This window comes from Gymnodraco acuticeps, unplaced genomic scaffold, assembly GCF_902827175.1.
Source record: "Gymnodraco acuticeps unplaced genomic scaffold, fGymAcu1.1, whole genome shotgun sequence".
Classification (NCBI taxonomy): Eukaryota; Metazoa; Chordata; class Actinopteri; order Perciformes; family Bathydraconidae; genus Gymnodraco; species Gymnodraco acuticeps.
The window spans coordinates 8,077,477-8,095,223 of NW_022990295.1; the positions used below are offsets into that span (position 1 = coordinate 8,077,477).

At 40.1% G+C, this 17,747-nt stretch overlaps 1 protein-coding gene across 4 annotated transcripts in view; it reads left to right on the forward strand.

The window, feature by feature from the left end:
* The first annotated feature begins 417 nt into the window (after positions 1-417).
* The window catches only part of LOC117549899 (kinase D-interacting substrate of 220 kDa B-like), a 52,134-nt gene continuing 34,804 nt past the window's right edge, over positions 418-17,747 (forward strand). For 3 of the 4 annotated variants that reach the window (XM_034222023.1, XM_034222025.1, XM_034222026.1), the window contains exons 1-15: positions 418-571; positions 5,437-5,598; positions 7,264-7,362; positions 8,063-8,161; positions 10,943-11,041; positions 11,859-11,957; positions 12,174-12,272; positions 13,507-13,704; positions 13,805-13,903; positions 14,210-14,308; positions 14,603-14,701; positions 14,888-15,065; positions 15,699-15,863; positions 16,045-16,224; positions 17,347-17,512. In XM_034222023.1, the coding sequence (XP_034077914.1) occupies positions 5,467-5,598; positions 7,264-7,362; positions 8,063-8,161; positions 10,943-11,041; positions 11,859-11,957; positions 12,174-12,272; positions 13,507-13,704; positions 13,805-13,903; positions 14,210-14,308; positions 14,603-14,701; positions 14,888-15,065; positions 15,699-15,863; positions 16,045-16,224; positions 17,347-17,512 (1,811 nt within the window). In that variant the 5' untranslated portion in view covers positions 418-571; positions 5,437-5,466. Of the gene's footprint in view, positions 572-2,699; positions 2,898-5,436; positions 5,599-7,263; positions 7,363-8,062; positions 8,162-10,942; positions 11,042-11,858; positions 11,958-12,173; positions 12,273-13,506; positions 13,705-13,804; positions 13,904-14,209; positions 14,309-14,602; positions 14,702-14,887; positions 15,066-15,698; positions 15,864-16,044; positions 16,225-17,346; positions 17,513-17,747 lie in introns of those variants that run through there. The other variant, XM_034222024.1, reaches the window with a different exon arrangement.

Consider the following 17,747-nt stretch of genomic DNA (forward strand, 5'->3'; position numbering starts at 1 on the left):
ATTATATCCAATACCTCTTTTATTCCTCCACTTGTATGTTGTAGATTCTGCTGCTGTAACGCTTGAATTGAGTGGAAACAAAACATTTGTATTGGTTATCCTTTTTTATCAGCAATAAAGGGATAACAAAGATTAAAATTAAATAAATAAATAATGTAAAATATATAGAAAAAGTAGAATTGGTTTGAAAAAAAGTAACAAATAAAAGTACAATAGGAATTAGACATCCATTTCATTTTTTTATAAGAGTTCAACATACATGACATTTTTATTACCTTATTTTATAAATGTGGGATTATTTACATTTCCTATCCTCAAATCCCAGTGAAATTGTGGGGGATGTTGTGGTGGGGGGGGTCCTGCCCTGACCCGCCACCCCCCCCCCCCCCCCCCCCGTACGGTACCAGGGGTCTGTAGTAGGAGGCGGAGCTACTTTACTGTAGCAGGTCAACGCCGCTCCGTTCAGCACACAAGCAAAGAAGACACAGTATGGCGTGAGAAAGCGGTCTTTCTCACGTTATTCTCCGGGTGGGAAACACAACACCGAAGACAACAGAGCCGACCAACCTAGGTGAGTGTAATTGACGTTGTCGCTTTACTTTTGTCACTCTTTCCTAGGTGATAATAGTGTGCAGACCTGTTGGGAGCTAACTACTGCGTGCTAACATTAGCCTGTTAGCTAGCTTAGTGTTTTGATGTTGCTTCCTAGTGACAGTAGTGCAATACGGGTCACTGCTTGTAACATCCCTGTCAAAACACGTCCATTACCAGTGGTGTAAAGTAACGAAGTACATTTACTCAAGTAGGCTACTGTTACTTTACTTGAGTTGTTCAATGTTTTGGTACTTTGTACTTCTACCCCACTACAATTCAGAGGCAAACATTTTACTTTTACTCCATTACATGTATTTAATATCTGTAGTTGCAGATTTGGATTAATGATGTGAAATATAACCAACACTTAAATAAGACTTTAGTGACACCTGGAGTAACACATACAAGCTACCTAGCTGCACCTTTACGAGCTTTGATAACACTGTCATGCATAAATAATTATAAGACAAATATATAATATATTATTCTGAAATGTGCAAATCTGCATAATAAGTCATTTTACTTTTCGTACTTTACATTTAGTTTGATACTCATACTTTTGTGCTTTTACTTGAGTAACATTTTTGAATGCAGGACTTTTTCTTGTAACAGAGTAATCCTACACTTGGGTACTTCCATTGTTTACTTAAATACAAGATCTGAGTACATTTGTCCATTACAGACCACAACAAAAGTAGAAATGAACTTCCCAAATAGAATCACAATTGAGGCCACACGTGTGATATATTTGTGTTGTCCAGATGTTTATTTGTTTTGACAAAATACATGCTGGCAATAGCCATGCACCATACCTAATGACCTACATTGTTTTACATTTCAGTTGCAGCTGCAGGCAGGAATCAAGCAGCTAATACCCACAGTATGTTTGTCCCCACCATGTTAAACAGTGTCCTGGCTGGCTGTTTGTCAGACCTTAGGTTACCCTCCAGCAGCTCCTGTGACCAGAGATCAGTTTCAAGCAGAAGGTTTTTACTCTGATAAATGGATAACCTCTCAAACCCCCCTCATTGTTGGCCATACTGCTGCCAAAAAGACCCGTTTCAGACTTGTTTTTAGCTTGACTCCGTAAACCTGTTTTTTGGAGCAGCTCTTGGCAGGGAACTGAATCCTCTGCAGTTTCATACCCACATGACAAGCCATGAGAAGCTGACTGGTTACATTTAGAGATCATATCCTGTGTGACTCCCAAGTGCATGTTTGTGTGTCTTCAGCACAGTTGACAAGACGTTTTATGACATTTTCTGATGATATCAAATGGTATGTGTTTTTACATAAATAGCTAACTATACATGACCTGAAACCAGATCTGGGCGTTTTTGTATATTGTGCAAAGTAATAATAATAATAATATTAATAATATTGTGCAAAGTGCAACTAGAATAGATTTCATCAGGGATTTGATTTGCCCTGAATCTTGTTGTTTCCTGCTTGATATAATGTGACAGATATGTCTAGGTTTATTTGAATGTGAGTGGTACGGCTGGAACAACATGAAATGCTCTTTCTGATTGTTAGAAGTGTTCCTTATTTAAAATGATTTATTCTGTGCATTCTAACTAACTATGCTAAAAACACTTAACCATTCTCTAAAGTGTATCATTTGTGAATTAATCCATACATTGATTGACAGAAAACAGAACAAGACCATTTTGATTTATTTTAATAAAGATAAAGATTAGTCTATAAAAAAAAACAATTATTAGTTGTTACTCCCCATACGTCTATATCTCACATCTGGATGCATATAACATTAGGCTTATAGTTTATAATGGTGTCATATGTATTTGTTTAATAGCCCAATATGAAGGTTAATACATTTATTTTTGCAAACTATATTAGATCATTACATAATTGTGCAAAACTGCATTGTTTCAGGATAAGTTTAACAATTTGGCTCTGATTTTTTAGCAATGGAGTAATTGACAAAGGGGATAATCGTTTAGTGACCGCTGTTCCTGTTCATTTCAACCAATTGTTACTTTATTGCAGAACTTGTTGAATGAAATCGCACAAATGAAGCCGCCATCCTAATTGTCGCTCTCCTTTTGTCTGTTTAAATGGATGCTGAGCCAGTGCGTGTAATGAATGGAAATGGTCGTGTGTCTATTGTGTCGGGAAGAGATGGGCGTAGGCCAGCCCCCTCATCTAATATTCAGCCTGTAGTGAGGGGGGGATGCTGAGCGTGAGCCAGGCAGTGCCCTGTTGATAGTGTGTGCGAGTAAGCAAGGGATAAAGATTGGTGTTGAATAGCCAAATAAATATAAGCTTCACCCTACACCAAGGTAAGAGCTTTTTATTTTCTCTTGTTTTGTGGATGTATAGAGACCTTGTGCCTTTTTTAGCTGCTTTCATCTTTTTTTTTTCAACAGCTTTTAGTGTATTTATTGGTGTTTTGTCTCTGCTGGTTTTTACTGGGTATGTGTTTTTTTAAAGGTTGTGTGCAAGCTCCAATTGCTCAACAGATAGCAAGTGAAATGTCATCTGATTGGTTCTTGTGTGGTGTTATCATCCACCCATTGTGCTGAGAGACAAGGGGCTGTGGAGGGTGTGTCAACAGGCTCATTTTCCCTTCATTGTAAACAAAAGATTTTTTCCATTCTTTTTGACACAATCTAATTCATAATACATTTTGCAGTTGATCCTTAATTGAATAAACAAGTCCATATCTTAGATACAAAGAAAGCATATGATGTTAATCATTGATTGGCAGCTCTGGGTTTGACTAAATTGACTGTTTTGGGCCTTTGTACTCCAGGCATGTGACATTTAAGCGTTTATTGACCTGAGGCTGCCTCCCTGAGATTATGTGGAAATATTGAGCAGCGTGTTTGCTAGTCTTTATGTGAAACCCATTGCCAAGGCAACTTGCAAGCAATAAAAGCAGCCGATTAATTCTGCTTTGCTGTGGCAGGGCGTGAGTCTGACCGTGATGGAAGAGCTCAACATGATGAATCATTCATGAGTTTTTCATCGATTGGCTGAATCCCTGATCAAACAGCCATGTTTCAGTGGGTTTTGGAATCAGGTGAAGTGATATGTAAAATCTGAGAGGCTTTCAGAGGAGAGGAGCTCTTGTAAGTGCCCAATAGTTACAGACATGTCGTGTGAGTAAGAATGGAATGATATAAACTAAACAATTGCAATTCATAATAATACAAATGTTCTTAGATTAATTAATTAAAAAGTACCGTAATCACCTTGTTTTTTGGGGTTAAGAAACAATTGAATGGCAGCATCACAGATGGAAACATATCTTGTTTTTAGTGAGAAACAAACAATCTTGAATAAGGTAATCATAAGGCAACATATAAGATGGGAAGGTTGTGTGAGTTTTTAAAATCAAGCTTTATTTTTAATTACTCTACTGATGGAAAACTAAATGCTTTTTCAAGCCACTATTGTGAGGATATTTATGAATGTCCTTTTAATGGAAATCCACCATGTTGTGTTTTTTATTTTTGTATTAGTCTGCATTTAAAAACATATTTTCCTAGGCCCACGTGAGTGCTACCATTAAACTCCAGTGTAAAAAGGTTAACAATGACTCATGAGAGGAACATTCTCATCTACTTAATGGGTTTCAAATGATTCTTAAGAACGGTGGAGCCTCATTATAGATAATCCTTTCAAACCCATCTGTCTGCATTGATTTTGGCCGATTCAGACAACTTGCCTAACTACCTCTTACTGCCATATCCCATCAGTGCCAAGCATTTTCAGTCAAATAATATGCACCTATTCAAGAACTTAACAAAGCAGTACCTTTCTCCTTTAGTGCACATACGTTTCACAAAGTCCAATCTAAGGCATTGGAGGAGGGTAGCAGTGAGGTTGGTCTTGATATAATTGGAGAACACAGTCCAGTGAACCAATTGTCCTCGTCATCAAAGTCAAGAGACTATTGTTTTTCTTCAGTGGCATTTCACTTAGTGGACTTTCTTGCCTTCATTAAACTAAGTAGACAGATTATGTTTTCAGCATGAGCAGGCAGACTGAACTAAACTCAATTGACCTAAGGTAGCTCTTGTATAATGAGCAGGCTCAGTCCAATGTTCTATTATAACCACACTTTTACATTCTAGTATAGTAGTATTCGTTTATTAGTCCCCAAGGGGAAAATGGGTTGCAGCACATCACAGAGGCATTTAAAAAAGTTAAGACAATACATCACTGACAACAACATAGACACAGATAAAAACAAACAGACATAAGAAAACCAGATATCGGCAGACATGACAAGGGGCCTATAGGCCCTCATTCTGGTTGAAACAGGGCACATATACACTGTCCTAAATGTCAAAGAGTCACTACTGTGCCTTTTACGAAGCCTGGTACAGCAAAATTAGACTTTCTGCATTCCTTTTTTAAAAGTTAAAAATAAATACACAAATGTATGTAAAGACAATGCATATGCAAATAAAAGCAAGTGCACACAAGCATTCAAGCAACACTGGTGATACTTTGTTCAATCTGCATCTATGCAGCACCATTTCCATGTTTTTTTCTCTTTCAGTAAAACTTAAAAGATTATTTTAATATATTATAGACCTCTTTTCTGATTGCATGTTGTGAATGTTGATAGTAAAAAGATGCTCTCTGCCTCTGTTTTGTATTTGCATGACTGAGTTTGTGCATGTGAGCGGGGTTTGTACTTGTTTATTGCCTCGCATCACCTCAAAGAAACACCACTCCCTCTTCCTGGCTGTAGCCTCTCTGCTCCTCTCCTGGTAGTGCTGTACATTCAGCACTGCTGGCCAGAAAGATACCATTAGTGTCTGTATTCTTCTGTGAATGCTAATCTGCTTTCCTCTCTCTCTGCAGTGGTGTCTATAGGGGGGTTAGCAGTCAGCCATGGATACCTCCACCTCCCTGAAGATGACCTCTCTGGCCGTTCAGAGTCTGTTCAGCTACGTGGAGGAGGAGAACCTCACAGCCATCAAAGCACATTTGGACAAGTTCAAAGATGTGGACAGCAGGAGTGATGTAAGTCTGACATTTCACAACAATGCTCTCGCATGCTTCATTTATCTATTTTGGGAGCAGTATGGAGTAACAAGTGTTTTGTAAGAGAAGACATATTAAAGCTTTAAATAAACACTGCAAGCCATTTGCAAAGAGTATACACAGTACTTGATATTGTGTTCTGCTTATGGAGGTTTAACATTTTCCTTTTTAATTAGTGATGTAAGAGATGTCTGTTGAGCAATGTAAAAAAACAACATTTGATTGTGTAAAGCAGTGCTTCTCAAAGTGTGGTCCGCGGACCACTGGTGGTCCGTGAGCGCCCCCTAGTGGTCCGTGAGTATATTGGTAAAATTTCACATTTGAAATAAATAAATAAATAAAAGTTTTTCGCACTCTCGCGGGAATATCTCCGCAATGGAGCGAGCTTAAGTTTCACTTTCGATTGCATAATATAGCCCAGATAAACACCTTCATCACACATGTTGCCACTTGTTTGTACCATTTTCAGGAAATTTGTAAAAACCGATGTGTTTTTGGACATTTGTGGAGTTAGGTGGTCCGCAAGTGTTTTTTTATTGGTTAAGTGGTCCTTGGTATGAAAAAGTTTGAGAAACACTGGTGTAAAGGGATGAACAAAACATATATATATATATATAATGGGTGTAATTACTACACCTAATGTAATGTAGAAAGTTGAGATGGGTATGTGGAAAGCCAAACCTTGATATACATTTTCTTCAATGAACCCCTATTGTCCAAAAACGATGAAAAAGCACCATCAGCCCCACTGTTGTACACACTGACTGTTCCTCCATTTCCATGACTATGGGCAGTCGGCACATACAGTTTACTTTCATGTCAATCCCAGATAAGCCACCCTGCTGCTGTAAATACTCACTATTAAACCAAATCCACATTTCAAGTTTATTGCAAGTATATTCTTGAACAGTTATAAGATGGATATAGTCAGTGAAAACAAATGGGTTGGGTATTTCAGAATCAAAATACCTTTATTAGTCCCACAGAGGGGAAATGTACATTGTTACGGCAGAAAAGAGCCAAAGACAGCTTAATGTTACCTAAGTAGCATGCATACAAAAAATATTAAAGATTAAAAAAAAATATAATAAAAAAAGTTACACAGTTTACCAAAAAACGCATCCTGTAACAGTTCTGTGGATTTAGCAGCCAGGTATATATTGCACGGTTATTAACGGCATATATATGTATATATTGCACATATTGCACATATTGCACATAGTTGGTGGTTAACAACAAGGAGTGTTATAGTCTATGTTGTTGTGTGTGTGGGGGCTGGTTATATAGTCTGACCGCTGTAGGAAGGAAGGACCTGTGGTATCTCTCTATTTAAGACAGTATTGGGTTAAGTCTTTTAATAGATTTGTTAAAATAATGTAGAATAACAACATTTGTAATATTAATCCTGGAACCTGAGTAATAGAAAAAGGTTGTTTTAGGCCATATTGCATCAAAGGATAATCATCAGGCTGTCTTGGTTGTACCAGGTTTGGATTGGAGTAAAATCATCAACTAGTATCACTAGCTGCCATTATTTTTCCCTGTGAGTTTTGAAAAGGGTTACAGGGAAAACAGTGTAATCAATGTGCTTGTTGATGTGTCCAAAAGTCACAGTTACAGTTTCTTCCCTTTCTCCTTTTTCAGAATGGACAGACTCCGCTGATGGTGGCGTCAGAGCAGGGCAATGTGGAGATAGTACAGGAGCTTCTAAGGAGAGGAGCCAACGTTAACTTGGACGATGTTGTAAGCATGCACACACATGACACCTCAAACCTAACATAAACACACCATCACACCGGCACACGTGGCACTTAATTAAGCATTGAGAGTCCAGGCACAGGTGAAAAACAATGCGGCCATTTTAACCACACTACCCACTTGACGAAGAAGACGTCGCTGTGTGGCTTTGATGTTACATCTTGCTGATCTCACCTCACTCAGGCTTAGTGCACAGCTATAATGAGTCCTAATGATAACCTAGGACACACTTTTACCTTTGCTCCTCTGACTAAATCACAGGATCTACTTGCTTGGCCAACACCCTTTACTGCCATAAGCCGGCCCCCTGTGCACGCAAACACTCACACACACATATACCCTCTCACTGAGACACACGCATGCTCATACAGTACACCTCTCATTAACATCTCATACATGTAACCTGCTATTACCTGTTATTACACACAGCACACTCACACTTGTGCTCACTCTCGCAGTAACACAGAAGAAGAAAGAAGCATTTCATTCCATAGTTTCACTTTTCTTTACACTCCTGCCTGTCAATGCGACACCGTGTTCCCATGAGCACCTGGTACGACCAGCTGGTAGGTACAGTGCTTTGAGTCATTCCTGGACCGTCCTGTAGTGATCGGAGAGACGATTTTCCAACTGGATTTGGAGACTGCTGGGAGTTCCCGTGGTAACAGGTTGTCTGTGTGTGCAGGACTGCTGGACGGCGTTGATCTCGGCAGCGAAGGAGGGCCACATCGAGGTGGTGAGAGAACTGCTGGAGAACAATGCTAACCTGGAACATCGAGACATGGTGAGGACATGAGCCATTTCAAATCTGCTGTTGACTCTATTTAAAAAAAGAAAATGAAAACTTTTTATTTTTCTTTCGAAACCTTAGACTGTAGGATCATAATAAAAACACAATAGATTAAATTAATCAGAATAATATTTAATATGGCCATACATTTTTATCAATATAAAGTATATACAAAATAAATAAAAGTGAATTATTTAGTGTTAAAAATGTGGTGTAAAATCAGATGGGTTGTAATTAAGACATGCCATGTAAACAAACATCCTAAGTTTGTTTCTAGGGACCTTTGTTGCACGTCATCCTCATTGTCTCTACTTGGTTACACTATATCATCATCATCATCTTTTATTTAAAGAGACTCTTGGTCCATTATTACAAAAACATACAACACTCAAATATCAATTAAAAAAGGCAGTTATACCAATGTTTCCACAGAGGTGACTGGTATCGTACAGCACTGAAACACGGATTTGAAAGCAGCATAATGACAGAGTTATGAGAAACATTCAATCGATATGTTACTCTATATGTATACTTTCTATATAGAGTGATATATATTCTATTAAAAGTGGCTAAAATGGTAAACCAACTATCTTATAAAGATACAAATAAATTAAGGATAGAGATGTATCCTTAGTGTCAACATTATTTAACAATGTATGTTTATGAGGATAAGATTTCTAAATTCTAAAACATATCTAATTATACAAAAAAAACTCCATAGCTTGATTGACAAGATTTTCGATCAACTTTAAGTGAACTCTTCAGGTGTAACCTTTATACGGTTCAAAATATAATGAAGTCTTGATCGTGTGTGCATTAGTGCTTTCTGTATAATGTAACGACCACAGTGCTGGTTGAACAGGATGATCCATTAGCCCTGAAATGGACATAAAATGCAATTACTCCAGCAGTAATACCATTTACAGAGCTCTGGTTGTCTCGGCATGGGGCAGTGATATGATTTAGCTCTGGGATCCAGTCCTCTCGGAGGCAGACGCTCGGCAGGCTTGCTGCTGAAACAGCTTTTCTGTATATTCAAGAGCACACTATCAGCATCAATCATTGAAGATACTCATATAACCTGGGGCTGAGCACTTTATGTATTCATTGGGTTGTATATGTCCCTGCTGAAGAGGCAATATTCATTACCAGCGCCTGTTGCTAAAGCTGGCCCACATGGGTATAACCGGCCCAATACTTGATTGGACCACAACCTTTCTTATGCAAAGGAGCCAACAAGTAGTCGTAGAAGGGGTGAAATCAAGTACAGTTCACGTTGACTCTGGTGTCCCACAAGGCACTGTGCTGGGTCCAATGCTTTTCTTATGCTACATTAATGACCTGCCGTCACATGTAGCATCTACAGTGCGGTTATTCGCGGATGACTGCCTGCTCTACAGGCCTATTAAAAATGGAAGTGACCAAGAAGACCTACGGGGTGACCTGACTAGACTTCAGGAATGGGCTAACACTTGGGGAATGTGCTTTAATACTAGTAAGTGCTACATCCTACGAACAAGCAGATCAACAAACCCGCACATTAAAAACTATACTCTATGTGGCCAGGTGTTAAAAGAGGTGACCCACCAGCCTTATCTTGGGGTAGAAATCCATAACAACCTGATATTTGGCCAACACATTGGCCAAATTGTAACACAGGCAAACTGTTCGCTCGGCTTCCTACGCCGGAACCTGCGACGCTGTCCCCAGAAACTGAAGGAGACAGCTTTTGTGGCCCTAGTACGTTCTAAACTAGAGTACGCCTGCTCGGTCTGGTACCCCTACACTGATAAAGACAGTGATGCCCTGGAATCAGTACAAAGAAGAGGTGCAAGATTCATTTTTGGAGATTATGAATGGGACAGCAGTGTCACAGAAATGCTCAAGCGGTTGAACTGGGTGGAATTAAGTGAAAGGCGGCGATTGGTTCGTTTGGTTCTCTTCTTCAAGATTGTCCATAACATCTCAGCCATTGATGCATCAATGTACCTAGAGCCAGTTAGAAGAAGTGCAACCCGCAAAGCCAACTCTTTGAACTTTGAGCGAATTTTCGCAACTAGTGACACTCTTAAATACTCCTTCTTTCCGAGAACAATCAGTGAGTGGAACTTGCTACCAGAAGAAGCTGTTATCGCAGAAACCGTGGAGTGCTTCCGGCAAATTTTAAGAGACATTTAGCAGGGATCATCCATCCCCCACTGAGCGTGATACCTCTGAGTTCTGCTCAGTATTAATCCAAATCCAGATCCAGACCAGCAGCAACAAATACTAATAAAGTCATCCTTATGAGAAGTAATCATTGGGAGGTAGTGTAACTGATGTATAACATTTCTATAGTTACACTCAAAGATTGCACTTTTATTTCCTGTACTATTTTATGATACATGATAAAACATTTAGGTCTGATTTTATGTCCTTGGCCTCTTTGAATTGATGGAAGTCAGGACACAGACTGACTCATTGCGTGTCTAAGCTGCACAGGACAGATCACAGCCAGTCATCACAGTAGGATTATTATAAACCACACTGCGTGATACTGATCACTTGGTGGAATGTGTGTCACAGCAGCTGTAAATAGCACATTTTCCTACCACAAAATCTGCTTAGATTTGACCTATGCTGCTGGAATTTAGCTTGTTTTTCCCTAAAGCCTATAACGATACAATGATACCTATAATTATGTCCATACACAGTGCATATTCCATACCTGGAGTAGCCATGAACACATTCTCTCCTCTCCAACTCCACTGTGTTGTGTTCATGTATTCTCCTCAGGGAGGGTGGACTGCTCTCATGTGGGGAGCCTACAAAGGTCATACAGATGTGGCCCAGATGCTCATGGACAAAGGAGCTAACCCCAACATCACCGGACAGGTACTAAGACGGACACACCATAATAATAGCAGCATTGGCATCTGTTTCCCTTATTTCAGCATTGACATTTAAAGAGTTGTGTTTACACTACATGACATGTAGCTCCGCTCAAATGTGTTGCCCAGCGCTGCACTCAAAGTTCAAATTATTTCATATTTGACCTAGTTACCGCTGACCTTTCGATGTGCAACCAATCAGAAAAAAGCTGTATATCAGAATCAGAATTCAGAATCAGAAACAGGTTTATTACCAGGTAGGTAGGAATTTGACTTGATGTCGTGGTGCATAAAAACAAGAATTAAAAACACAGGTAGAGAACTAGAAAAATATTTAAAATAATTAAAGATATAGTCAAATATAACAGTATTTACATTGCAATGCAATGGAATAGAAGGAATAAATGATGGAATACAAATAAGCAGCACAGGTTGGCAGAGAAGGTAACCATAAAAACAAAACTAAGTGGCTGTTTCCGCCGTAAATGAAAACAGTGCCCAAGCTTGCGGTGTCAAAAAGAAAATTGCATATCATGTGAATGCAGCCTTATTCCAAAGGAAGTATATACATGTAACTGTAATCTGATGTTTCAACTCACTAGATGAAGTTTAATTTATTTGAATGTCAGTACACATAACTTAACAGTAATGAATATGTGAACACAACCACAACCTTGCTCCTCACCTGTCTGCTGCGATGTCTCCCCATCAACTGCTGTTTTAGTCATGTTCAGTAGCTTAAAGCCTTAGTTTGACCGCAGGCCGACACTGATGGTTAGTTACTGTCAGCATGACTTCACCCCTCTGCTCTGGCCCAACAGTACAGCGTCTACCCCATTATCTGGGCGGCAGGTCGAGGCCACGCAGAGATTGTCCATCTCCTGCTGCAGCACGGAGCCAAGGTCAACTGCTCGGACAAGGTAACTACATCCTGACAGATGTTCATCATTTACTTGTTTTTAATCACACAGAAAATGTAATTAGTGGTAGGATTCAAGTGAACATCCACCTTCCTGTTCATCTTCCCTCTTCCTATATTAATTAACCTTCATTCCGGATCATTCACAAGTACCTAAGTTGTCGATTAGATGTATTTTTGCCACTCATGCCTTATGTATTTATATTTTTCTTCGCAGTATGGCACCACTCCTTTGATCTGGGCAGCGAGGAAAGGCCACTACGACTCTGTGATGCACCTTCTGGCCAACGGAGCTGATGTGGACCAAGAAGGAGCCGTAAGTAGATTGTTGATTTCCTGTGAATAGTACTTTATTATTTTACAGGAGCATTCAGTGGAGATACAACCCTATTGTGCTTTCACCTAAAAAGACGATTTCAAGTTTGACTTTTCAAAGCGGTACTGGGCTTTTTTATTCAAAGTGTATTTTCTCTGCGACTAGGTAAAGTTGTTTGGGAAAAATACAGACCGTATAAATGTAACTCATTGTGCCTGACTCAATAAAAAGTTGTTTGAACAATAGTTGCGCCACATAAATAGTACTGCAGTTTACAGTTATAGTTATCATAATTATAAATAAGAGGATCTAGAAAATGTTAAATTCAGGTACACAGTTGCTAAAGATATTGATCAGAGTTCAATATGATATTTTTATGAATAAAATAATGTTGATTATTACATTTGATCACAATGTCTACATATTAATGTTAAAATATGTAGATTTTACCGTAAGGGTTCTTAGCTATGTCTGGAGACTTTAGAAAGCCTTTGATAGTTTGATGTGTAGAAAAGATAATATTTGTAGATCCGACACTCTTTATGGCTTTGCACCGCACAATTATTTGATGTAGTAAAATATTTGCCAATGTTTCCAAACACTGTTGATTTCTGATTTGGTGTCTCAGGAGGCGTTTTAACAGCTGAACACGTCTCATTTTGTGTCGGGTTCATCATGGGTGCCTTAACACACATAGCGGCCTGTTCACTTCTCACCAGTGTAGTTTTCACATAATCAAGATTTAATGCTCCCGAGCGCCACAAACTCATTAGTAAACTGCGATATTAAATAATTGATTGCATCGATGACGCAGCACATCTGTGCTCCTTCGAGTCATGTTGCATCTGTGCTGTCACACACTGATAGATGTGATGGTTCGATATGTAGCATTAATAATCAGATGGAACTATAGGAGCTGATGTTGCCAAGCAATTGATTCATGTGTGATTTAGAGGCTCTAGTGCCTGGGTAAATGTATGAGTTATTGTGCTTGCTGGACAATATATCAATAATAATTTGCCATTAAGCCCGAAGTGTCCCCCAGAGCTGCTGAATTAAACTGATAACATTTGGGAAATAACGTTTTTTAATCATCAACAATCAATTATTGAACATCTGCCATTTTCTACACTGACCAGAATCCTCAAGTAGAGGGAAACATCTGTAGCGGTAATCTTGAACAATTTGACAGAACCTGAAATTGGCTCATTTCAATCTTTCTTTATGTTTTCAGAACTCCATGACGGCTCTGATTGTGGCAGTGAAAGGTGGCTATACAGAGGTTGTAAAGGAGCTGCTGAAGAGTAACCCAAACGTCAACATGACCGACAAGGATGGCAACACCGCCCTCGCCATTGCTGCCAAGGACGGTCACACCGAGATCGTACAGGACCTGCTGGATGCCGGCACCTATGTCAATATCCTGGACAGGGTGAGGCCTCCTTACAAGATTAGATTAGAAGAGTAGTTCAAATGCAATGAGAGTCAAATAAAATCCATCTGTTTGTTTTTTCTTTCACCATCTCTATCAGAGTGGGGAGACGATGCTGATTGGAGCGGTGAGAGGAGGCCATGTGGAGATAGTCCGAGCTCTGCTGAACAAATACGCTGATATTGACGTCAGGGGAATGGTAGGAGCTCCTTTCCCACTATCTCCACTGCCTTACTGATGTTTTGAAACAGGCAGGAGGCCTTCTTGTGTTCCCTATGTGATATGTCACACTGCTACTCAATACCGTTTGATCTGTTGTTTCTTGGTAAAGTAAACGTTGCTCTATTAGATTACACAAATATACACCAGCATACTGTTAGGAGTACATACACAAATACTTATACGCGTTATCAGTTCTGCACAATATATGTCTACATTACTTTTTGTATTTTTAACACAGTTTGTAAGATTTTTTACAATATTATCCTTGTCCTTTTCACCACAGGATGGAAAGACTGCCCTCTACTGGGCAGTGGAGAAAGGCAACGCCTCCATGGTGAGAGACATCCTGCAGTGTAACCCGGACACCGAAAGCTGCACTAAGGTACGGCACACTCCATTTTTAAAAAGTAAAAAAAGTAAGTCCCATACTGAGTTTGCTGTTTCAAAGTTTCAATTGTTTCCACTGACCATATTAAATAAGAAAAGGAACAACAGAAATCTACACTTCCTGAAAAGATCTGTTTTAAATATTGCTTTATAACAGCTCACCCTAGGCCTTTTTGGATTTTGAAAGTATGTGTGTAGGCAATTGTATCTGTCTTACTTGTGTAGTGTTCAAAGTGAATGTGTTTTGTTCAGAATAAAATGCTAAATGATGTGTATCTTTGCATTTTAGGATGGAGAGACCCCACTCATCAAATCCACAAAAATGAGGAACATAGAGATCGTGGAACTCCTGCTGGATAAAGGAGCCAAGGTGTCTGCAGTGGAGAAGGTAATATTTAAAACACACTTGCACATCAGACACACCTGAATGGAAACATATTGTCATAACAGCACATTAGCTTTTATACAGGTATTACATCTAGTAACCTGGAGGTTCCTTCTTTGCCCACTTTTTAAAGTGTTTTTTCCAGAGTTTTCTAATAGATATCTGCCAATGTATTTTTTGTCCCTTCAGAAAGGAGACACGCCGCTCCACATTGCCATCAGAGGGCGCAGCAGAAAGCTGGCTGAGCTGTTGCTGAGGAACCCTAAAGATGGCCGCCTGCTCTACCGCCCCAACAAAGCTGGAGAAACACCATACAACATTGACTGCACCCACCAGAAAAGCATCCTCACACAGATATTTGGAGCCAGTAAGACCTTTTTTTCCCATAATATCCAGAAAGTATTGTTTTAAAAAACAAGCTCATAGCCCTATGAAGCAATTGGAAATGAAACTGCTTTACTTTGTGCCAGGGAATAATTTCCATAGATGTTTACCTTTTGCCCTCTGACACAGATGGCCAGCCTTGAGCAGCCGTTATCTCCCATAAGGAGGGGCTGCCCTAGCATATTGTTGATGTTACCAGTTTGTGACCGGGCAACTGTCGGTCAGAGATAGTTATTGTTGTGGGACACCTGGAACACATCCTTTTCGGGGTGTAGATGACCCCGAGCCATAAGCGACAACAAATGTGATTCAGTGTCCTCAGCTGTTTAGTCTATCTATTGAAGAATGTTGATTATTACACTCTGAACTAGTTAAAACCTCGAGCTACAGGAAGGTTCTTCAGAATGGATTGTGGCATCTCAACCGTGGCCCGTGACATGTCTTGTGAATTCTCCGGCCGAAGCTCCAAATAAACCGTCAGTGTTTGCCATCAAAGCTCCAGTTCTCCTCGTGTCTCTCTGAGTCCTGACTCCAATTGCTTCAGAAGTTTCCCCCACACTTTGTATTCTCTTGTGCACTTTTTAATATGTTCCCTCTCCCTCTCTCTTTCTCTCAGAGCACCTCTCCCCCTCTGAGTCTGATGGAGACATGTTGGGTTATGACCTGTATAGCAGTGCTCTAGCAGACATCCTGAGTGAGCCCACCATGCAGCCCCCGATCTGCGTTGGCCTGTACGCCCAGTGGGGCAGCGGCAAATCCTTCCTTCTTAAGAAACTGGAGGGTAAGTAAGCATTAAACCCTGTCTCATACAAAAATATAAAAATACAGAATTGTGACAATTATCTTTTTACACTGTGCCTTTCCTCAGGTTCTTCAATACGACTATAACCTCTTGATTTGTTCACCTTATAAATGATTCAAATAACTGAAATAAAACGTTTTCCCTTCCTTCTGTCCATCAGATGAGATGAAGACCTTTGCAGGCCAGCAGATAGAGCCCTTGTTCCAGTTCTCCTGGCTGGTGGTCTTCCTCACCCTGCTGCTCTGCGGCTCACTGGCTATGGTTCTGGGATTTACTGTCGATCCCCAGCTGGCAATCGCCGTCTCCCTCAGCCTCCTCGCTCTGCTCTACATCTTCTTTGGTGAGGAGACAGATTAGCAACACATAACTCATGAAGACTTACAGCTAGAGTGTTCTCAGTTTCACATGAGGATGACTTGTGCTTCTCAACTTGGACATTCTTATGGAAAACACTTACTGATGCTTATGAATAATAGACCCTCCAGAAAAACGCGGGCTAAAATCCTCGATTATGCGATTTAAACATGCAGGGTTTTTATGTGATTTTATGCGGTGAAATTGCGGGAAGTTGCGAAATATGCTAAATATTTTTTTTAAATATTGGGCTGTCTTATTTATTCTCTCTCACACACAACCTGCCACTAACGTTAAACCCCTTTACTATTCAATTAAACACATTCAATGTTTATTTATTGTAAAAGCAATTGGGCTATTTTAATCACACTCTCTCTCACACACACACACACACACACACACTTCTCCGCCTCATTCTGTTTTCATTTACTCGTTCGTTATCTGACCAGCTTCAATCTTGGAGGCTTCTCACCTCGTTTCTTGTAGCCCTCGAAAGGGTTTTGGAGGTCGATGCCTCGGTGAAAGTGAGTTGTTTGGCTTTCTTGTCCGCGGCAGCAGAAAGCATTTTCGAATGTTTGAATGAATCAAAGTGGGTCGTCACCGTGGATGTTCTCTTATGCTCCAACACACAGTTGCACGGGGTGCAGAATAGTTTCCCCCCACTTTCGTGCAAGACATCGGGGTACTGCTTTGCCCAGTCTTTAGCAGAAATGTTCGTCGGTAAATGAGATGGATTCGATTTTTTCATCTTGGTGTTTTCTCTCATGTGAGCTCCACACGTTCACTCTATACGGTGTTGTTTACCTTCTGTGATGCGCGAGCTGATGACGTCACATCATCATCATCATCACTACTTCACGTCAAGACGAGTTCACTTTTTTTTTTCTCAACTTTGTGTGGAAAAATGCGGGGACTATGCGGCCTTTTGATAAATATGCGGCCTTTTAAAAATCTGCGCCATTTTGCTGATTATGCGGTAAATTCTGCGATCGCAGAATCGCGTTTTTCTGGAGGGTCTAAAAAGAGCTTACCTTTGTAATCATGAATTTATTTATTTTTTAGCTTGTGAACTACAAATGTAAAACAATTCCCCTTGTTCTCTCCACAGTGTTGGTGTACTTTGGAAGTCGGCGTGAGAGGGAGAGCTGGCACTGGGCGTGGGTCATCAGCACCCGTCTGGCTCGCCAAGTCGGTTACATGGAGCTGCTGCTCAAACTGATGTTTGTCAACCCCCCCGAACTTCCTGAGCAGACCACCCGCGCACTGCCTGTCAGGTGACTGTTACACACACACAGACACTCACACACAGCTCTGTCAGATGTCAAAAGCAAATATATCCCAATTGCAGTCTCACTGGGTTAGTACCATTGCCTATTACATCTATAATTGTAATGTTAAAGGAGACATGTCATGCTTTTCCGGTTATTACCCGTCCCCTTGTGTGTTATGAAGGTTTTTATGCATGTAAACGGTCTGCAGAGTCAAAAACCCTCTAAGTACACCCTGTAG